The 24,092-nt window shown below is 34.1% G+C and overlaps 1 protein-coding gene across 1 annotated transcript in view; it reads left to right on the top strand.

Moving 5' to 3' along the window:
* ARFGEF1 (ADP ribosylation factor guanine nucleotide exchange factor 1) overlaps nucleotides 1–24,092 on the top strand; it is a 144,392-nt gene that overhangs the window by 41,618 nt on the left and 78,682 nt on the right. Inside the window, exons 2-7 of the mRNA XM_032421730.1 lie at nucleotides 8,432–8,462; nucleotides 8,978–9,134; nucleotides 10,315–10,461; nucleotides 11,897–12,076; nucleotides 14,544–14,820; nucleotides 18,222–18,332. Coding sequence (XP_032277621.1) covers nucleotides 8,432–8,462; nucleotides 8,978–9,134; nucleotides 10,315–10,461; nucleotides 11,897–12,076; nucleotides 14,544–14,820; nucleotides 18,222–18,332 — 903 coding nt within the window. The remainder of the gene's footprint in view (nucleotides 1–8,431; nucleotides 8,463–8,977; nucleotides 9,135–10,314; nucleotides 10,462–11,896; nucleotides 12,077–14,543; nucleotides 14,821–18,221; nucleotides 18,333–24,092) is intronic.

The following is a 24,092-nucleotide window of genomic DNA, read 5'->3' as shown; positions in this document are numbered from 1 at the left end:
AGGGAGAAGCAGACTCCCTGCCGAGCAGGGAGCCCGATGCGGGACTCGATCCCGGGACTCCAGGATCATGACCTGAGCCGAAGGCAGTCGCTTAACCAACTGAGCCACCCAGGCGCCCCATGTTTGTACTTTTTTTTTAAGATTTTATTTATTTGTTTGAGAGAGAGCAAGAGAGAGCGAGCGAGAGCACAAGCAGGGGGAATGACAGAGGGAGAGGGAGAAGCAGGCTGCCTGCTGCGTGAGGAGCTCAACATGGGGCTCGATCCCAGGATCCTGAGATTGTGACCTGAGTTGAAGGCAGACGCTTAACCAACTGAGCCAGCCAGGCAGCACTGTTGTTTGTACTTTTTCATATTTAAAACTTTGCTCAAAAAAAAGAAAAAGAAAAGATTAAATCTAGCTAAGACAAAGCACTTTCATACCTCTTTGATAAACCTAATATTCTTACGGGATAGACACCTAGATATTATCATCCCTGTTTTAAAAAATCTGTTAAATGAGGTTTAAAAAGTTTTTACAGTGACAGACCCGGGGTTTGACTCTTGTCTTTTTGGGCCTTCAGCCCATTTCTTTCTACTGTATTCCACTTCTTTGACCAAGCCCTGACTTACAATGCAGTATTCTTTCCATGACCCCCATAGCTGCTGCTTCTGCACATCTTATATTGAGCAGAATTTATGAAATGTCTGATTGTTTATTTACCACTAGGGGTGTTAACACTTGGAACAATAACTCTGGTGTTTTTGATTTTCACTGTAGTCACTGCAAGTTGTTGACAGTGAACAGCCATTGCATTCTTTTCTATCTAAATATTAAGTTCCATTAAAGGATCATTTTCATAATTCATGATTTCTTTGAATGCTTATTTCCACTTACTGAGTTTTCTTACATTTGGTTTACCTATATTTAGTGTAATTAGGCAGGCACTTGATCTGAATTCTATTGAGATTTTCATTTTGTATTTTTTTAAAGGATATTTGTTTATTTATTTTTAAAGATTTTACTTATTTATTTGACAGAGATATAGAGAGCACAAGTAAGCAGAGTGGCAGGCAGAGGGAGAGGGAGAAGCAGGCTCTCTCCTGAGCAGGGAGACCAACGTAGGGCTCGATCCCAGGTCCCTGAGATCATGACCCTAGCCGAAGGCAGATGCTTAACCGACTGAGCCGCCCAGGCGCCCCTTCATTTTGTATTTTTAAAATTTTTTATACATGAAGTCTGGAATGGAAAAGAAAATTATTGACTTGGAATATTTATCACTCAAATCACATTTCTAGTTTTGGTTTTCAAAACAGGATTCCTTCTATTTCTGAATTAATAAGCAGCACAGTGGTTTTCTTTGTTAGAAAACTGTGATAACACTGTAAAATTAATATTCTTTTTCATTAATGAGTTGTTGAAACTCAGCCATTTGATTTGGCTTGTTATCAAAACCACACTTAAGTCATTCTGTGCCCCTTTTGTCATCTTGCGTTAAGTTACTTCAGGCTTTTTAATCTGTAAAGTGGGCATGCTGGTAATACTGTGTGCTATTCTAAGAATAAGATGTATGTAAAACTGCTCTGTAAATTGTAAAATACACAAATATGAGATATTTTTTATTAGACTTGTTCCTATTCATGCGATTTTGGTGAGCTAATTATAGTTTTCATCACCTTAGAAAATATTTCTCAAGGTTCTCAGTATTTTTTATGAATTTTTAATCCTAGTTTTAAGTTACTTATTATGGAAAAAATGTTTAAATTCATTAGAGAACTTAAATTACACATTATCTTTGGCCAGAGATCAAATGGCCTAAATTTGGCCTAAATTTTAAAAGTTTTACAATTATACAGTGCCTTTCTGTTACAAGTAATTAAAAAATTTAAAGATGTAAAGTTAAATTTGGAAATTCAAAGTTTGAGTTATTTGTAAGCTCTCTCTTAGGTGATTTTTGTTGTTTTATGGTGGAAACTTCACTTTTCACCTTTATTCTGAAAGTTCCACTGATATTCAGGCAATTGAGGTCAGTAATAATAGAATTTTATTATGCTCACAGATTCTCTGTGTGACAGGATTTCAGTTAGGGTGTGTTGCTGTTTCACAGTGGGGCCTAAGCTGAGACTCAAATGACTGGGTGAGATGTGAATGGCTGGGAACCAGAATCCTCTGGAGGCTTCTTCACTTACATGTCCGGTGCCTGGGCTGTAATGACTAGAGAGCTGGGCTCAGCTGGGATTGTTGACTGAACCTCCATGGGGCTTAGGCTTCTCACCTCAGGGCTGCTGGGTTCCAAGAGTAGGTGTCTGGAGACCTAGCATTACAGGAGAATCAGTAATAGGGTAAGTAGCTGCTCTTGGTAGTTGTCCTCTGTTACTTCCACTGCATCCTGCTGGTTATAAATGTATCTCCACAACTAGCCCTGATTCAAGGGGAGGAGAATTAGATTCTGTATCTTGGAGGGATTCTGGCAAGGTCACTTTGCAGAAGGCATGTGGGATAAGATATAATATAGTGACCATTCTGGAAAATACAGTCTGACATACAATGTCCTGATTTTCAAATTTACATGTCTTAGTACCTACTGAATAGTGCCACTTGAACATTTCGGTGGCTTAGAATAAAACACTACCAAAATGTACCTCTTCACCCCTGCTCCCTTACCCCTGCTCTCTCACACAGTGAGAAAACTGCATTTTGTTTCTAAGTTAGTGGTACCTCTCTCTACTATGCAGTTATGCAAGTCAGGTCTCTGCTTGCTGACAGCCTCTGTGAGATTGTTTCATTGGTTTTCTTTCCAGATGTTCATGGAGTTCACATGTATTCATCCCTATTGTCACAGCTTTAATTCAAGCCATTGCCTCCTCTTTAGGTTACTGTAGCGTTTTATTTAACTTCTGTATTTTTATTTAATCCTTAGCTATATGAAATGTGATTCTAAAGTCATACAATTGGCTTTGAAAAAGTAAACCTAGTAGAATATATACATCCAAAGGAATGTTACTTTTCAAAGTAATCCCTACATTTGTGCTTTTTAATAAATGTTTTTGTTTAAAGTTGCTTTCATATATATATATGGTCATAATTGATCCTATATCATCTTTATAGTTTGGGTTACAGGCTTCTGGAGACTAATGAGAGTTATTTATGTTCTCTTTTTCTAGAATAAGCTTAAACACACACAATTTGAAATGGTTCAGAGAAGCAGTAAAATTAACTTTTGTTTCGTGGTCATATACCATTCTTCATACTTGGCTCCATGCCAACTGTGATTAATTGGTTGTTAGAATCTGATTCCCTTTCTAGAGATTTTTCCTTCTGTGAAGTTATTCATTTGAAAGAAACAGGCAGGAAAGAACTGCAAACAGTGAATTCCACAAATATTTCTGAATACTGGCACTATTATGATAATTGATGCATATCCTCCCACACACTGCTTTGAAGGAGACAGCAGTTTGGATGTATAAGTTCTAATGTGTTTATTAAAAACTATTCATTTCACTTATAAGGTCTTTCTTTAGATTACCAGTTTAGTTTGCATTGACTAAATACTGTTCTACAAACTATACTTAAGACAAAATGATGTCATGAGAGGTAGAGATAAATCATTCATAGTGTATAGATAATAGAATTTGTTGAATTGTACTGGTATTATTTTGAAGTTTATATTTGTATTTTCAATGGGTAAAAAAAAAGCTGCTAAGCAAGTTGATAGTAAGCATAATATTATGAGAGGGAATATTTAATATACTTAGGAAATCAGGCATATAACTTGTATATAATCAGTTATTTTTCAGTAAATCATTCTTTCCTGTTCATTAAATAAGTCCTATGCCTTACCAATTGTGCTCACTTGGTTCCAGTTATTTAATGTACCTAGGAGGAATAAAACTTATATTTCTTTCAAAATACTTCACATCTGTATTTTTTATGCTAATTCCCATGACCCATTTCCTCCAGTTTTAATCTTTCTATATATAATGCAGTGGTTGTGTTTCTTTGGTTTTCAAAAATTTTTATAAAACTAGTTCTGAAGGAATAGGGAGAGTTGATGGCTAGAAAGTAGTTCCTAAAAGAATTTCAGTAATAAATTTTTTTAAAGGACTAGGACTATAGTTTAAAAACCTAAATATCACTAAACAAATTCATCATCTAATTTTTATCTTATTTCAGCTCAAAAGTGATGACTTTTCTTGTGACATCCAATATTGTCTATTTGCACTGTCTACTGTTTCCAAAGCAGTTTAAAAAAATATTTTGCTGTTTGTTTTCATCCTTGTCATGATTCTCACTTTAACAAAGTATTTTACAGTTAAGCACTATGTGGTTTTTAGTTTGAATATTTCTTAATTTGATGCTTTAATATTTTTTTTCTTCTGGGTGTGTTTTCTTTAATAATTGAGAATTAGTTTACTTCTTGATTCTATGGTTGAAGGCCAGCATGAGGCAAATTGTTTCTAAGCCCTAATTTATTAAAATAGACAGTTGCCTCAAAAACTGTATTACTGGACATTCGTTATAAGAAAACTGAAAAGGAATTCCATTTTAGTATGCACTCAAACACTAGACCAAGAATTCTTACAAGTATAATAAACAGTTGGGGGAAACCAAAGCCATGGTGAATGAAACTCAAATGTCTTCCACTTGTTTCTTTTAACTGCTTTATAGCGATGATTCTTAAACTTATTTGCGTATCAGAATCCCCTTGAAGCCATGTAAAAACACAGACTGTAGTACTCTACACTCGGAGTACTGATTTGGTACTTACTGATTCAGTATGTCTGTGTGGGTCCTGGTGGTGGTGATGCTGCTGGTCCTGAGACCATACTTAGAGAAGCACTGCTTTATAATGTTTATCCTAATAATTGTAGAATGAATTTTTCCATTCAGTTGCATCAGTTAATAGAAGGTTGCTTAGAGCACAGTGTGTCCTGTGTAATACACTAAGAGGAGAGATAGATCACTACTTACCAGCTGTCTGACCTTAAAGTTATTATTTAACTAATCTGATCCATAAAATGGGGAGTTGTCCTTTGAGGATAAAATTAGGTAATGTGTTGAAAAATGTTTTAAACTCTACATTGCTGTTCAAATATAAAATAATATTGCATATTTTAAAATTTCAGCTTGTTTTAAAATACTGTGGCTAGAGGGTATTGTGCTAAGCGAAATAAGTCAATCAGAGAAAGACAATTATCATATGATCTCACTGATATGTAGAATTTAAGAAACAAGGCAGAAGATCATAGGGGAAGAGAGGAAAAAATGAAACAAGATGAAACCAGAGAGGGAGACAAACCGTAAGAGACTCTTAATCACAGGAAACAAACAGGATTGCTGGAGGGGAGATGGGTGGAGGGATGGGGTAACTGGGTGATGGACACTGGGGAGGGTATACCGGGTGTTACATAAGACTGATGAATCACAGACCTGTACCCTGAACAACAAACAAAAAATACTGTGGCTTATCGTATTGTTACATTAAGTATTTTGAGAAACACTTATTTTCTACCTCCACCTATTGCCCCTTGTCCTTTTAATCTTGATTACTTTTTAGTGACGATGTCTTTCAGTTTAAGTAGTCTCAAATGGCTTGGAAAGGTAACATTAAAATGAATACACGGTCTTGTGGGACTCTAAAAATATAAGCATTTTGTGGGACCAGAAAGATAACCATGTAAGCTATGTTGTTGGTAGTAGTCAGTGGGAAAAATTGTAATTATTCTGTGACCTTTAAAGATTTTATCAAAACATTTTAAAACGTTTTTACTGTGGGTTATAAATGTGTAGGGAGAGGAAAAAGTAAAACTCATATTTAGTACAAGGTAATTTAAAACATTAGAAATATTGAGTTAAATTGTTTTATTTCTTTGTAAATAAAACTTATCTAGATCAGTTTGAACAGTACTTTGTATAACTTACAGTATGGAGATAGAAAAAAATATAGTACTATCTGAATTAGACAAACATTACATTCAGTATAGCTTGTGTTGGGTATGTTTTTTTAGACTATTTAAATATGGACATTTAGGAGTGCCTGGGTAGCTCATTCGGTTGAGTGTCCAACTCTTGATTTCAGCTCAGGTCATGATCTCGGGGTCGTGGGATTGAGCGCACATCAGACAGTACTCAGTCTGCTTGAGATTCTCTCCCTCCACCCCCCTAAAATAAATAAATAAATAAATAGGTAGATAAATATGGATAGTTAAAAATAATGGAATCATAGAATAAAATGGTTCATAAGAGTCTGGTAAGATCCTTCGAACCCTAATGTTTTAGAGCAAAGGTCAGCAAACCTTTTCTATAAAGGGCTTCTCAGGCCAAGAAAAAAAATCAAGGATATTATATAAGTACTTACATACCAAGAGAAAACCAATTTACACAGATTTTTTATTGATGGATTCAAAATAATCATAATTGAGTATAAATTTTGTGATTCTGGTCTAATGAGAATTCTCTTAGGTGGAGTAACATTTCTTCCCTGGGTTTGAAGGTTAGTGTACCCTATCATCAAATAGATTGCAGATATTCAGCTGTAAAAACTATTCTTAAACTCAGGAAAACAGTGGTGGGTGGCTTTGGCATGTGAGCAATAGTTGTTGACTGATGTTTTAGAATATAAGAGACTTTTGCAATCATCTAATAGTGAAGTGAGGGTTGTTTCCCAAGGTCACATGGTTATTTAGTAATAGGTGGTGTCAAATCATAGTGGTCTTTAAAATGTACTACTTCTGATGTTCTTAACCAGAATACCCTGTTTCCTACTGATTTTATACATGGAAATTCACCTTTTACAAAAACTGCCACCTTACCCCTTCCCCTACTTTACATCTTTTTTTCTGCCTTACTTGAATTTTAGCAGTACCTCAGCTTCTTCAATAATAATGATATTTTAAAATGAAAAATAGGGTTTTAAAAATTTTAATGAAGATTTGGGGGCAGTTAATATATTTTCCCTTCATCTGTACTGTATTTTTTAAGGTGGTTTAAATTATTTTTAATTACATGTATTGGTGAACTGTACACTTTCCAGTATCAGACATTGTGAACTTTTATTAAGTAGTATTTTAAGTACATACAGATACTATTTTCATATTGTCCCCCTTCCACTTCTACCAGTGGTTAAATGTAAAGAGCTTTAGCCCACATAGGACTAAACTGAAACACCAGACATCAAATGCTTGGCACAAAGTAGGTAATGAATAAATTGTGTGTGTATGACAAAGTGATTTGACAAAACCACTTTATAAAGGGCTTAATATAGTCTCTGGATGACTTAATGATTATTAAATTATTATTTAATGATAAGAAACCAGGATCTGGAATTAGATTATTTAGTTGTGAAACCTGATTAGCCATACACCCAAGCCATGCAGCCCTTGAGCAAATTATTTAACCTCTTTGTGCCTCACTTTCCTAATCTTTAAAATGAAGATGCTAGTACAAACTTCTATGGGTTACTGTGAGGCTTAATTATGTTAGTACATGTAAAATGTAATAGTGCTTGGCACATAGTTCGTTCTCAACAACTATTGGTTACAATAATAGTAATTATAAATGTTATGTTTGAATGTTTTTCTTTCCACATTTCAAACGGGTTTAATCAGTTAACCAGACACCCCCTCCTCCCCCAGCCTATCAATTAAATTTAAGGATCTTTTATTACAGGTAGGATTTACCCATTTACCTCATTTCATAAGTTATAAACAGCAAAAGGGAAAATTTCCCATTGAACTGGGCATGTGTATTTTACAGTGCTTTATGTAGTCATACGTAGAAAAATTCGTTAAATATCAACACATGTACATGGTCAAAAGGTTATAGTCCTGGTCTGATAATCTTGAGATAATCACAAGAGTGATGTGTTGAGTTTTTTTACCCCTCACTGAACATGTGCCATGTGCCCTGTATTTTATAACTTAAATATATAATATTCCATTCTTAATATTAATGCTTCTGGTTAGTATAGTTACTTGACCAAAAAAATCTACTTTGAGAAAAGAAATTTTTTTTTTTTTAAGATTTTATTTATTTATTTGACAGAGAGAGACACAGCAAGAGAGGGAACACAAGCAGGGGGAGTGGGAGAGGGAGAATCAGGCTTCCCGCCAAGCAGTGAGCCCGATGTGGGGCTGAGCCGAAGGCAGGCGCTTAATGACTGAGCCACCCAGGTGCCCCAAGAAAAGAAATTTTTCTTTGGAAATTAGTAACGCGCAGTTGTACTTATCCTTATGGTTATTAATATATTCTTTGTATAGTTTCATTAAACTATATTGTGTAAATTAATACATTTAGCAGCAAGAGAATTTTAGTACTGAATTTTCTTTTGAATTTGCATTCTTCCCAACTTCTTGTAGAAGTTACAAATTAGTTTACAAAGCCTATAATCAAATTACTTAATGATCTTTCTGTTGTCATGTTTTCTAACATATGCCTCTTTTCCCCCCCCCAGAGGAAATAAAAGCGGAAACTGAAAAACAGAGGTTTGTGGGGTTTCTTTTCTTTAGTAAAAATAATTTGCAAACATATCAGTCTTGGCTAAAATAGTAATACATTCATCTATATGTCACAAATTTTCTGTATGTGATCTTTATAATAAAATTAATAAAAAATGGCTTTTAAGCAATAGAAGCAAAAAGATCTCATAAATAAGTATATAAGGGTATTCCTGAAATACCATATGATATGCTTTAAAGTCTTTGCTTAAAAACTTTGATTCATATTTAGAAAGATAAATATTATTTTGTAATTTAGATTACTTTTTAAGTAATTAAATAACTACTGTGTTTGATTTTCTTGCATTTAGTTAAGCTCTGGCCACTAGCTTTTGACCTGTTGCAAATCATTTCTCTGGGGTTTGGTTTCCCTCATGAAATAAGGGAATATGAAAGTTGGTTTAGCAAAATTCCCTTTAGAACTGAAATTTTGTGTTTTTATGTTTATCATCAGTACGAAAAATGTGATTTTCTAATCAGACTCTTTTTTTTTATTCCTTTAGTCCTCCTCATGGAGAAGCGAAAGGTGGATCAAGCACCCTTCCACCAGTTAAATCAAAGACAAATTTTATTGAAGCAGACAAGTATTTCTTACCCTTTGAATTGGCATGCCAGTCCAAATGTCCCCGTATAGTTAGTACATCTCTTGATTGTTTACAGGTATGTGTAAAATGGTGTTATCTAAAAACTATTTAATTTGAATGTATTTCTAAACATTATTCACAATTGGTGATTCAGACATTTTCCATGAAAGCCTTGAATATTCTTATTGTGATAAGAAACCAAATGGTTGCTTATATTTAAGAGAGACAAAATAATGGCTCCACAAAGTGTTCCTAGTTTAAGGGTAACAAAAATCATTAGTTAGCTTAGTGAGACACATTATCTTTACTAAGTGTTGATTTGGTCTCATTTTCCATCAGTTAGGTGCAAGAACCATAAGACTTTTAACCTGCTGCTGACTTTACATGTATCATGATTTGCAATGATTTTACTAAATGCCTGCTGTTTTATTTAAAGCAGTAGGTTAATATTGGCAGTTTAGTGTTTCTATTCACTGCTGGACTTTAGCTCTGATTTTCATTTATGTCAGAAAAATTCCTGAAATTTTTCATCCTGTTTTATTTACATGCACACACACACAGAGGATTCTCTTAAGACTTAAGATACTTGTAAAACTTCCAGATAGAGGGGTCTTTCTCTTTTCAGGTGTTTTCACTGCTTGGTAAATTATATCTGTTGAACTAATAATTCAGTGGCTAGGAAAAGACCATATTCATATGATTTTTTCAGAAGATAGATTAAGTTCATTTGATTTGTGACCTTGTTTTCCCTGAAAAATTAAAATTAATGATACCTAAGGCTTTCAGCACTATAATGGATGATGAATGAACAAATCTATGATTTATTATAGCCAGTGCATGGAAATTGGGTTTTCTGCATTTTCACAGATCTGATGTGGAAAGAGATTTTGAGTCATTTAAATGTGTTAATACAGCTTTCACAAAAGCAATATCAATAATGGTTAGATAGAAAGCAGTAAGCTATTCTGATTCATCAGAGATAAGGTCTGAGGCCTGGCTTTCTCAAAATATTGCTTGATGGTTTTATTGTGGTTATTATGTTTTTGTGGTTATTATGAATGTAAATAATTTTACATGTTTATAGCTAATAAAGTTTTCTTCAGGAAAAGTTGGTATAGCCATGGCTTTGATTTTACTTTAATGTTTTTATGTAAAAAGTTTAATATATACTGAATTATATATTATAATTTTAATGTATATTTAATTAGCATATATATCAGCTTAATGGGGATCTTTGTTTTCTTTTTCCATTTCAGAAACTTATTGCTTATGGGCACTTGACTGGCAATGCTCCAGATAGTACAACACCAGGCAAAAAATTAATTGATAGAATTATTGAAACAATTTGTGGCTGCTTCCAAGGTCCTCAAACAGATGAAGGAGTTCAGTTGCAAATAATAAAGGTAATTGATTATATAGTGAATTTGTCATTCATAATCTCTGTTTTTAAAAATCAGAAGCCATTTATCTTGGAAATATTTGGAAAGGTCATTTTATGTGCTTTCCAGCTGTAATAGAGGTCATTTAGTTGCTTTTTAGACACCATATGAGGGGGTTTTGTTGAATGTCAAGAGTTCACTAGAAGATTATATTTCTAAGTCTGTTATTTTGAAGGTCCCAATTTAGGCTTGGGCCCCCAGAGTTTTTCAGTTTCTGGAATGTTTACTGTACATATTCCATCTTTTGAGCTTTAGGGTCCATGTGATGGTCCTGTGATCCCTCTAGTTTCTTCGCTACTTCTGGACCCCTTATAGTCTGCCCTCTAGACCCATGCTTCACCATGTGAACTATTTGTGTACCAGCTTTCCTGATTCCCTTGTACCTATTCATCTGCTGAACCTGCTTAGCCAAACATTGTGCCGTAATATACCTGGATGATTAAACTCCTTTAAAGAAAAGTCACTCAGTTGTTTTTTCAGTCTCTTATAAATTTTGAATTCTTAATATGACAACTAATGGTAGTGGTGATACATTTATACATCAGTAGAATTTTCTTACACGTTTAGTACTTTTGAAATAATTTACATGTATAAAGTGTTTTTCATGTGTGAATATAGCCCCTTCTGAGTCTTTCAGTTTCATAGCTATTTTCACTTCACAAGTCATATCTTTATTCTAAAAAGGCTGCCCAGTCAGTTGGCCTGTCATTTGCAATTTGATATCAGTCATGGTTTATTTAGCATATATCAATGCTGACTCTGCATAGCAATGTACAACATAAAAGGACAAAGGAGCTCTTGCTCTTGAGAAATTGCAAGTACCCTAATGTATGAACATTCATGTAAATTAAAGTTGTTGACTTTGTTGGAGGATTCACTTAGGATTATTTTAAATGCTTTATTCTAATTTAATCTGATATTTTAATGCTTAATTCTATTTGTAAACCTCTTCAGCAATAGCAGTACATTATTGAGTCTGGTCTATAAGAAAGATTTCAGAAAGATTTGGGAGTGAGTACGACATTGTGTATCCTCCAAAGTTGACAGTCTCATTCGACAGATCTATCATATGAAGCATATCTGTGTTCTGTTGTGACAGAGTTAATGCTGTGCATTTTAAGAAACTAATATTTTTATTAAAATGAAACTTGGGTTGAAACAATATGATTGAATAGTTTCTAGTCATCTGGGTTTGGATTATTTGGAAGCTACTGCCAGTTGATGATATATATTCAAGGCTGATAGAAATTCTCTTGGTATATACTGAAAATTCTGTTAGTGTATACCTGAAAGTGGTAATGGTGTGTAAAAGCTGTAATTATAATATACAAATACTCATATTTTTGTGCTGAAACTCTGGATATAGAAAATTGCTTCAACTGTGTCTTTCTTTTTAAAGGCTTTACTTACTGCAGTAACATCTCAACACATAGAAATTCATGAAGGAACTGTACTGCAAGCTGTGAGAACATGTTACAATATCTATCTAGCAAGCAAAAATCTCATCAATCAGACAACAGCCAAAGCTACTCTTACTCAGATGCTAAATGTTATCTTTGCACGCATGGAAAACCAAGCAGTAAGTATTAAAGAGAGAGATTTAAAGAATACCACAGGCATCAAATATAGAAAAGAATTTATAGAGAAATTACGGTGAAATCTGTGCTTGTAGGAAGAATGTTGTCATTTACAGTTCTACTTACTGGAGATCTGTGGTATTATTTTGCTTTGTTTTGAGGTTTACTGACTTGTTTGACTTTGGAAAAAATATATTTTTAGTGGTTCGCAAGTAGAATTTAAAAGATATTTACTGTCATCATCCTCATGGAAGTGTTCATAAATTGATAATATTTTTATTGCACTCAAGCTTAGTAGATGATTTTAATGTAGGTATAAAACTACGTAATTTGGGGCGCCTGGGTGGCTCAGTTGGTTAAGCGACTGCCTTCGGCTCAGGTCATGATCCTGGAGTCCCTGGATCGAGTCCCGCATCGGGCTCCCTGCTTGGCAGGGAGTCTGCTTCTCCCTCTGACCCTCCCCCCTCTCATGTACTCGCTCGCTCTCATTCTCTCTCTCAAATAAATAAATAAAATCTTTAAAAAAAAAACAAAAACTACGTAATTTGGTCTATTCTATAAAATTATTTAATCATTGAGTCCTTTAAAAATAAAATATGTATCTATATTGTGGAAATACATTTTGGGGAGGGTAAGAGATCAGCCAGAGAATCATTTGTACATATTTTTAAATTGTTCAGGTCTTCATAATTACAAGTCGACTTTTTAACTTTTTTTTGAGCCGATTTTAAACTTCTAATATTACAGAGAGATCTCCTTTACCCCTCTTTCCTTAATGCCAGCATCTTATATAACCATATTACAATAACCAGAAACAGGAATTGACATTTGTATATTACTGTTAAATAAACTACAGAGCCTACTTGAAGTTTACCAATTTTCCTACACGTGTCCTTTTTTTGTTTCAAGATCCAATCCAGGATCTGACTTTGTACTTAATATGAATTTAGTAGAGGATAGGGATGATGCTAAATACCCTGAAGCACACAGGACAGCTGACAGTCCCTCTCCACCACAAAGAATAATCCTGATCTAAAATGTCAGTAGCACTGATGTTGAGAAACCCTGGTCTAGAAAGTATGGAAGTCTATAGAAAATGTTTAAAGGTTTATTTTCATGCAATAACATTTATAAAAGGATATTTCTAGAGTTTCTTTAACTCTGGAATAAATAGAACTAGAATTCAACACCATGCTTTTCTATAATTTCAAAGCATGTGCTTGCTCCTCTAAACCATAGTGCAGATCTGTTGAAGTTTAGGCTGAGGGTGGGAATGCATTGCAAGTCATACGTTCTTCACTGCTAATTTGGAAATTGACTTTCTCATGAATGGGCTAAAGTATTGGTCTGAAAATTCTCTTCTGATTCCATCTGTGCATGTAGTCATGCCCATCAGTTTCCTTATCTGTAAAATACGAGATTTAGACCATGCGTATTATAAGGTTCCCTACATTTTGAGCATTAAAATATTTTAATTCATATTTATTTTATAAATTCATATAATTAGTTCTGGTATTTCCACATAAACTGGACTATTACTAAGGAATATGAAATGTTCATTTTTGGCACAGTGAAGTATTTACCTTTATGGAAATTAATTCTGTGAGAGTCATTCTTATTAGGCCATGAGGACCAGAAGAGATGTGTCTAAAAGCAGTAAAATGCTGAAAAATGAAATCCTGTGATTCTGATCATTACTGTTTTAGCATCTTACAAGTAAGCCAGTTTTATAGGTGGTATTGTATATATAATAATGACTGGTCTCCTAAAATAAAACTCAACATTTGTCGATACCATTTTTCATCCTTATTAAGATGACTGATTGAGCAGAGACATTTAAGAACTCATTGCTATTTTATTTATTAAATGCAATTTTATTATTTTTTTAATTAAAAAGACATTTGACAACATGACATAAGAGCATGTTATGCTGAAAATCCCTCCCACTCTTGTTTCTAATTTGGTCATTTCCTAACCTCCACTCTCTAGAGGTAACTATTATTATTAACTACTTTCTTGTGTATCTACATTTTGTTTATGTATGTATGGGTAAAAATGAGCATGTGTTTTATTTCCGCATCCACTTTTTCCCCTCCCTTAGTGAAACTTCTATTTGATTTTTGGAAAATCCACTATTGGCAATAATCCAGTTATTATTCTGAGGCTATTAGAATTTAGTTTTTAAATTTTGTTTTGTTTAGGTTATATGTTTACATGATTCAAACACCAAAAATAGTGAAGAGAAGATACATGCTGAAAGACTTCCATCTCTGTTCTTACGTACATCCTTCTAAGAAGTAACCACTGTTACTTGTTTTTGTGTGTTTTTAGTATATTTTATGTGCTTTGCTTCTGATGGATAAAGTGTCACCTTATATATAAAGGATTTATAGTTCAGTGTAACATTATCCCTCCAAATTTTAAACAACTCATTTTACTAATATTGGAAATTATTTTATTTCTTTCCAGTTGCAGGAAGCCAAACAAATGGAAAAAGAAAGGCATCGGCAGCATCATCATCTGTTGCAGTCTCCAGTAAGCCATCATGAGCCTGAATCACCTCAACTTAGATATTTGCCACCTCAAACTGTTGATCACATGTCCCAAGAACATGAAGGGGACCTTGATTCCCATACAAATGATGTGGATAAAAGCCTTCAGGATGACACAGAACCTGAAAATGGATCTGATATTTCCAGTGCAGAAAATGAACAGACTGAAGCTGATCAGGCAACTGCAGCTGAAAGTAATCTTTTTGAGAAGGGGCTGTGGGGCGCGTGTGTGTGTTAAGGGAAGAGTATAGGCATGCGTATTTGGGAAAGAAATGTGGAAAGGGTAATATGACTTAATGTATATCAGACACATGGTAATGTGGATTTTTCCATCCTACATGGTGAAGTTATTGACTTCAACATAAAAGACACCTATTAACAATACTATGCATTTGTTAGCATCTCATGAGTAGTATGATTTACAGACTTGTTTTGGAGGAGATATATGTTACTAAACGGGGTCATAAATGTCTGTTAGTGTGTTTTATAAGAACTTGAGTTTTCTTCTTAAAATTAGTTTCACAGCAAACAAAAGACCTAAGGTTTTCTGGAATATGAAAGTTTTAGGGCATCAAATATTATTGGTTTGGAAAAATATTATGGTCTATAAAGTACTGAAATTAAATATAAAAAGAAATCTTTTGAGTAACCAACCACCTGACATACAAAAATATTTTTATATCCTGATGTGTAGTAATCACTAAAATTGAGATGTTCTCTGATAGTATTTTTTTAAGTAAATTTATTTATAAGAAAAGAGTGGGGTGCCTGGGTGGCTCAGTCGATTAAACATCTGATTCTTGGTTTTGGCTCTCTGGTTGTGATCTCAGGTTCATGAGATCAAGCCCCGAGTCGAGTTGGGTTCCAGGCTCCTCGCCCAGCATGGAGTCTGCTTGAGACTTTCCCCCTCCGTCTCCCTCCCCCTCTGCTCCTCTTCCCACTCTTGTGTGCTCATGCTCTCTCTCTCTCAAATAAATAAATGAAATCTTCTTTGAAAAAGGGTTACAAGATAACAAAAATTAAATTACATTTATTTATTTTACGAATTTGTTTTTCTAAAAATAATCACATGAAGTCATTTTTTTCCCCCAAAACATTATTTTGAGCTTTAGCTCTTCTAGGGAATTTGGTTGTTCCCTTTGTTCCTTCTTAGGTTGGTGTCAAAAAATGATGGAAATTCTCTTGCCTATTCACTGTATTTGTGTGGAAGTAGGATGGTTAGGGCTTAGTAACAGATTATCCGAATTCTAGATTTTTCTTTGAGAAAAGACTTCTGTAATATATTTTCCACTCTTGGGTTTTTTTTTAACCACATCTTTTTTTTATAACAATAGTGGCATGATTGGATGCCTTTTCACTATTTTTCATAGTGCTTTACTATTTATTTTAAAAGGGATAATTTTGATAAATCCAACCATTCACAGTACTCAAGCTAATAAGAAATCTGTACTGCTTATATGATTTACATTTTTCTAGTCTTTCCTTGCCAGAATTTCACCTACTTTTACTGTGAGTTTATAAAAGGGCTGATTGAAAGGGCTAATCCCTAATAAAGCTGAGACTTTATTTATTCCTTCATTTTTTCATGGATTTGGTAAACATTTATTTAGCATACTGTGTCCTAGGTACTCTGTGGGACTTGAAGTTAAAAAAACTGTTGGAGATAAAAACATTGTTCTTAGGTTACTCATGGTCTGCCTGGATGGTCAGGTGTATAAATGATGTATAATGGGATAAATGTTCTGAAAGTGGCATGCACAAGGTAGTTCTGCTGAGGAGGGTTAGGCAATACCTTTGTAGAGAAAGCAATGATGATTTAGTTGAATGTTGTTGGATAGGAGTTGGAATTGGCTAGCTAGGAAATTTTCTGACAGAAGAAACATGGGCTGAGACCCAAGGAATGGAAGCATCTACTCTGTATGAGTCACCTTATAGGATACAGAATTATAAATAAAACATAATTCACTGTGGCATAGTAATGATTATTTTGGCCCTATAGGTGTTTTCTCCCAACAGCTGATAAAAATGAAAATTCTACCTGAGAAGCATTGGTTAAGAGTGCTCTGGAGTTAGATTATCTGCTTTGAATCACATCTTTATCACTAATTAGTTATATGACTTTGGACATAATGGTTAACTTCTAATGATTTCCTGTGTGTAATAAATATTACTGTAATCTATTTCTGTTAGATAATTTGTGTGAGAATTGACTCTTGATTCAGTAGTTATTTTATACACATATTAGTGACTGTGTGTATTTAGTTTTGTTGAAACTAACTTTCAGACTCTAGATATCTAATTTTAGCCAACTAGAGCACAGAAATACAAAGCTTAGGGGCACCTGGCTGGCTCAGTCAGTAGAGTGTGTGACTCTTGATATTGGGGTTGTGAGTTCAAGCCCCCACATTGGGTGTAGAGATTACTTAAAAAATAAAACCTTAAAAAAATACAAAGCTTAAGGCTGGTGGAAAAATTATCTTGTCCAAGTATTTACATATTTTTACTCCACTAAAAATTTAAGTGTTATTATATTTGAATTTTTTATAAAGTAAGTTTACTGATTTGGTATGCTCATTTATCAAATTTCCTCTTGTGGCATTCAGTATTTTATAGAATGTAGCAAACATAGATTAGTAGCAGTGAACAATAGGGAGGACAGGCTTTTGGAAGCCAGAATCATAAGTAGTGGTCCTTTAGTGTAGTGTGAGCGGGGATGGGCTTGTTAGCACTATCAACTAATATGCTGTCTGATGCCATTTGAGTAGGGTCCTGGATCCCAAAGCATCCCAAAATGCTAATTGAGCCTTCCTGAGATATTTGCAGCATTTCAAAAAATCCGATGGAAATCCTGTTTTTATCTGCAAGCTAACTCTGGAATGTCAAGTTTTATCAGTTTCTCTTAGGTTATTCAGAAGTACTGATGGGCTTTTCAATCTGTTTTTGATTGTTAAATTGGGGGATGAATTCTTTTTTACTTATTAAATTTAGTTTTACATTGGATAGGTAGATTCTCTGGGGGGAAGAAATAGTAAAGAAGGGATGGAAAGCATTGGTGGACTCCCAGATAGCCCTATGTCTCTTCTTCGAGGACTTCAAAAATATTAAGGCACAACAATGAGCTTGTTATTATTGATGAACTGAATTAATCAATGTAGGCTCTAATTACATTTAATATATACTTAGAAGAGTGTCAGATGTGTTAGATATATTTCATTCAAAATACTGTAACATCAAAAACTAATGATGTAATGTATGGTGATTAACATAACATAATAAAATTAAAAAAAAAAAAAAACCAAAATACTTTAAAATGTTTGGCTCCTAAAGGAATAATCTAGAAAATTTACTTACGTTGAATCATCATTTAATAGTTTGTCAGGTAGATCATTTTTTAAATTGACTTGAATTTATAAAATATTTTAAATTTGGTTTGGTTATGAATTTTGAAGGTTTAAGTTGTAATCTCTTCTAGTTTCATGTATCTATTATATTTTCTTTTATTCTTAGTTTTTAAGGAAAGTTTTTAAATTTTAAATGTTTAGTAAAGTTTCCAAAAAATTAAAATAATGCTTTCTTGGATTTTTCTTTCTTAAAGCGTTATCTAAAAATGACATATTATATGATGGAGAAAACCATGACTGTGAGGAAAAGCCGCAAGACATTGTACAGAGCATTGTAGAAGAAATGGTGAACATCGTTGTTGGAGGTAGTGTATTTCACTCAAAATTAGTTTTTTCTGTCTTTGATATTTCATTCCACTATGGAGGTTATTTATATAATGTGTGGAGCAAAAATACAAGCTTTCTCAGCTTAGAGTGTGTGTATAGAAAAAATATTTAAACATCTTTAATTATAGAAGAGTTACTCCCTTTTTTCTCCAGGTTCAGTTATAATCTTTTATAAAAACCCATTATTCCCCTACCGCATTAAAAAAAAGTTGATGCCATTTCATGTTTTTGTTTTTGTGTTTGGTGGCAGAGATATATTCTTTATCCTCCTAAATGTTGTAAACTTTATAAACTAGAAAATAATTGAAATTGATTTGGTTTTGAGTATGCATATCATTTTTGGAAAAATCATGCTTTCTTATGCCTTTATTATCACAACCAATGTATAGTTGATATAGGGCCAGTTCCTATCTTATGGATTGTATTATAAAGATGTCTTAAAGTTTGTTAGGAATTTAACTCACATTTTCATAAATAATGTTATTTATAGAGAGAATTAGATTTGAGACCAATCCACTCAAGCTTATTTAATTCATGGTATCTTGCGCAGGACTAAGATAGTACCTTGTTACATATACTTCTAGATGTATGATTAAATGTACAGTATGGCTTTTGAATGAGAATAATACTGTTCCAGCAATACCTAACTCCCACTTATAACATCATTTCTAAGAATATATTTTCTCCTTTAATGCAACACTAGAACCAGGCATTCATCTGATTGCCTTCTCGTTTTTTCATCTTTTCATTCAGCAAATACTAAGGAAGTGCGTACAGTTGTGTGGCACTGTAGGAGGATACAAAAGTTAATCCAAGATAGACCATGCTCTGGAAGAAGGGGGTTCTGGAAAGTATGTATGTAAGACTAATACAAGGTATAAAGTGATAAGTGCCATTACAAAGAAACAGCTAACATCCTATTAAAATTCAGGAAAAAAGTGATTATTTCCAGGCTAAAATGATCCAGAAGGGCTTCATGTAGGAGATGACACTTGAACTTAGACTATATGGATTCACACAGGTATGGGGAGTGGTATTTGATGTATTGGAAGCTCTGTTGGCTCAAGTCTAGAGGAGAGGACTTCAGCCAAACTACCCACCTGGGAGTTGACAGGTCGTGGTTTGGCTGAAGTATAAAGTATGTGATGTCATATAATAGACACTAAGGTTAAAGAAATCTTGAACAAACTTACTAATTAAAGGTTTAAGATTTTAGACTTTATTCCATCATAAAGTGAGTTACCATTAAGGATCTTTAAACTAAGAGATGGAATGATTAGAATTATGTTTTAAGAAACTAAGTGGGGAAGTAGAAAGTACAGTAGGAGACCAGTGCAGTAATGGAATCCTCAATAGGACAGAAACAGTGGAAATGGAGAGGGAAACATGAATGAGAAGTGAGATAATGAATGTTAAATCAAGAAACTTTGCAACTGATTAAATACATAGGTGAGAAAGAGAAATTATAAGGTTTGTCGGAGATCCCCAAGAATACCCCAGGGTTTTGTGATTCACTAGAAGGACTGACAGGATTCATCATATAGTTAATGCTCACCACTAAAATTTTTACCATGTAAAGGTACAGTACAAAATCATCAAAGAGAAAAGGCATATGAGGCAACATCTAGAGGAAATCAGGTGCACACTTCAGGAATCCTGTCCTAGTGAAGTCACACAGGAGGTTCTTAATTCCTCCACATCAGATTGTGAGTGTTGGCTACCAGGGCAGCTCATTAGACTCAGTGCCCAAAGTTATGTCTGCTCCCTTTACTTACATGTAACCTAATTTCAGATTTCCAGAAGGAAAGCTGGTTTTCAGCATAAACCACATTATTTGTGCAAATGGTTTAGGCACAGTGAGCCACTCTTACTAGTTCTGGGAATAGTGGGAACCCTCCCAAAATGTAAGTTCCTGGGTGCTAGCCAAAGGCCAGCCTTGAAAGCAGGCCTTTTTAAGGATAGGCAGTCTCAGGCCTTGCTGTGTTAACTCCTCTCTGCATGGGTGGTCTGCCAGTTTCTCAGCCTAAATGGATAGGTGGATGCTTTAGAACTGGTAGAATTAAATCATGTTGGAGGAGAAGTTGGCTTGGGGAAAAAAGTACTAATTTTTATTTTGACATACTAAATGTGACCTTTTAGTGTACCATCCATGTGGGAATTTTATGAACTACATAATAGAAATATAGAAATCTGCCCTAAGATATCAAGGCAGGTGCTATAGATGGGAGTCATTCTGTTAAAATTAATAGTTGAAGCCATAAAATCATTGAATAAGAAAGTATAGAGACTAAAGAAGAGGCCATGATCTTGGGGAGTATGAATTTAAAAATAAACCAAAAAAGCCCTGTACACTTACACTCAGGGAAGAAAGAGCATTATGTGTCCATGCATTTTTTAAAAGTTTAATAATATATACGAAGGGATGGCAAATTATATTCCATGAACCACATTTGGCCCGTTGTCTATTTTTGTAAATAATGTTTTCTTGGAACACATGCTCGTTTGTTTATGTTTTGCCTATAGTGGCTGTCTTTGCACTACAAAAGTAGAGTTGAGTAGTTGGAACAGACCATATGGCCTGCAAAGCCTAAAATGTTTACTAACCGGCCCTTTGCAAAAAAAACTTTACCAGTCTCGAATACATATCAGTTCAGAGTGTGAAGTGAAATTTCTCTCATTTTTCTGCAACTTTTTACTCAGAGCATTTTCATACCTAGAGAAAAGTCCAAAGAAAGTCCAAAGAACAGTACAATGAACACCTGTATGCCCTTTCTCTAGATTCACTAGTTGTTAAGAATTTTGGTACATATGTTTTATGTATCTTTAAATGGATGTACACACACACATACATGTATGTAAATATGTGAGTTTTGCTCATCTTTGCTGAGCCTTTTAAAAATTGGTTATATATATCTTGATACTTTACTCCTAAATACTTCAGCATATATCTTCTAAGAATAAGGGCATTCTCATACATAACCATCATTCATTTCACACCTAAGAAAATTAACACTATTTCAAGAATATCTCATCTAATACTACATTTTAAAATGTTCCCAAATTTCCAAAATGTCTCTCTTATATCCTTTTTTTTTTTTTTTTCCTTTTCTAAGTATGGGATCTGAGTACACTTGCTGCATTTGATTCTGTCTCTTTGGTCTTGTTAGTTTAGAACAAGTTCTCTTGCCTCTTCCCCCATCTTTCATAACATTTGCCTTTTTTTAAAGAGTATGATATTGTCCTGTAGAATGTTATACATCTTGAGTTGATATGACAGTTTCCTGATTTAGATTAAATGTATTTGGCAAGAATACTGCGTAGGTAATGTTGGTGCTTCTTATTACACCATGTTATGTTAACTGGTGCATAACAACAAGTTACCCCTGTTAGTGATAATGTTTGATCACTTGGTTAAGAGGATGACCACCAGGTGTCTTCATTGTAAGGGAGCATTTTTCCCTTTACAACTATAGTTGACCCTTCAACGAATGACATGGATTGGAACTACATGGATCCACTACATGTGGATTTTTTACCCCCATAAATACAGTCCTATGAAGGTATTTTCTCTTTTTAAATAATTTTTCTTAGGATTTTTTTCTTTAGTTTACTTGACTGTAAAAATACAGTATATAATACATGTAACATACAAAATATGTGTTAAATGACTGTTTATGTAAGGCTTCTGGGCAGCAGTAGTCAAGTTTTGGGAGAGTCAGAAGTTACATGGCTTTTCAACTACATGAGGGGTCGACACCCCTAAGCCCCGTGTTGTTCAAGGGTCAACTGAAATATGAAATAAGTAATCTGAAAGTGATACTTCGAGATCATAGAAGGATCCATCCACTTAGTGGTTTTAGCATCCATTGATGATCCTTGACTTAGATACTGCATTGGTTACAAAATAGTGATTTCATAATTCTAACGTTAATTGACACTTTTCTATGAAGAAGAGCTCTTCCTCTTTAAAAAAAAATAATACTGTGAGCTCATGGATTCTTTTGTTATTCATTGTCTTATAATCATTTACTATTTTTCTTTTTTTTTTCCTTTGTTCCTGATCTAGCCAGTAGGAATCCAGCTCCTGTGTCTTTCTGATGTGATTCCATTATCTTTGAGCATTTCTTTGTTTTCTGAACAGCAAGATGTTTTAAGTTAAATGTTCAACTATCGCTTGCCCCAGCCCTGGAATCTGTTACTTCTTTAAGGAGTTTTTGTTCTTTTTAGTGGGCAATTGTATCTAGAAACTAGGTGTACTCATGTCATGGTGTCATTACTTCTTAGCCTTTCCAATGTACTGAGACAGGGAGATCTACAGTCACAAGTTCATATTGATAGTTCCAGGTCACATCCAGTGCCACTAGGTTTCTCTTCATCTTCTTACATTTCATATTTGTATCTCCCTTTTCCCACAGTAAAAACCCAAATTCTCAGCAACAACTTACTCATTTAAAGTTCAAAATGTTTTTATGTGTGTGTATTTAGAATATATCCTACTAAGGATGAATAACAGCTACACTATTTACAACTATTTTATTGATTTAATTTTATTTATTTGAAGATCACTTGCATGAATCAACATCAAAATTATATAAAACATATACTCAGAATTCTTCCATGCAGTCCTTCCTTTGCTGACCTACCTGACATAGGTAGCCACCTTCATTAGCTTTTAGTTTATCCTGTGTGTATTTCCCCCAGACTAACAAGCAGGTACTTAACATTATTTCTCTTCCTTTTTGGCAAAACACTGTGTATCTTCTCTTTTTTTTTTTTGTCTCCCTTTTTTTCACCTAATATATACTATAAATATTCTTATTTCAGTTGATAGAAATTTTCCTTATTTTTTCTCTTGGCTCTCTGCATAATACTCTATTATGTGGATATATGATAGTTGACTCAACCAGTCCCTTACTGACAGGAAATTTGGTTGTTTCCAGTGCTTTGCTATTACAGGTAATGCTGCAGTGAATAGCCTTGTACATCTGTGTTGTTTCATATTTGTGGGGATTTATCTTGAGGAAAGATTCATAGAAGTGAGATTACTGGGTCAAGTGGTAAATGAATATGAAGATTAATTAGCTATTGCTGAATTTCCCTTCATAGGTATTGTGCCATTATGCACTCTTTTTTTGGGGGGGGGGGGAATTTTGCACTCTTACCAGCAATGTGTAAGAGTGCCTTTTTCTCCATAATTGCCAGTGGAATTTAAAGTTTTGAATTTTTGCCAACCTGTTAGGTGAGAAATGTATCTTAGTTTATTTTTTTTTAATTCTAGTATATTTAATGTTTAGTGTTGTATTAGTTTCAGGTGTACAATATGGTGATTCAACAATTCCATACATTACTCAGGGCTCATGATAAGTGTATTCTTAATCCCCTTTACCTAATTTCACCCATCCCCCTTCCTCTCTGGTAACTACCAGTTCTCTTTATTTAAATAGAGTCTGTTTTTTTTGTCTGTCTCTTTTTTTCTTTGTTCATTTGTTTTGTTTCTTAAGTTCCACATATGAGTGAAATCAAATGGTATTTGTCTTTCTCTCACTGACTTATTTCACTTAGCGTAATACCGTCTAGATCCATCCCTGTTGTTGCAAATGGCACGACTTTATTCTTTTTTATGGCTAAGTAATATTCCATTGTGTATGTATACCTCATCTTCTTTATCCACTTCTTAGCTTGGTTTTAATTTGCATTTCTCTATGAGTGAAATTAAATATCTTCTCAAACATAAGGGC

This window comes from Phoca vitulina, unplaced genomic scaffold, assembly GCF_004348235.1.
Source record: "Phoca vitulina isolate PV1807 unplaced genomic scaffold, GSC_HSeal_1.0 scaffold25, whole genome shotgun sequence".
In the NCBI taxonomy this organism is placed as follows: domain Eukaryota; kingdom Metazoa; phylum Chordata; class Mammalia; order Carnivora; family Phocidae; genus Phoca; species Phoca vitulina.
This window is presented reverse-complemented; position numbering and strand designations above follow the sequence as displayed.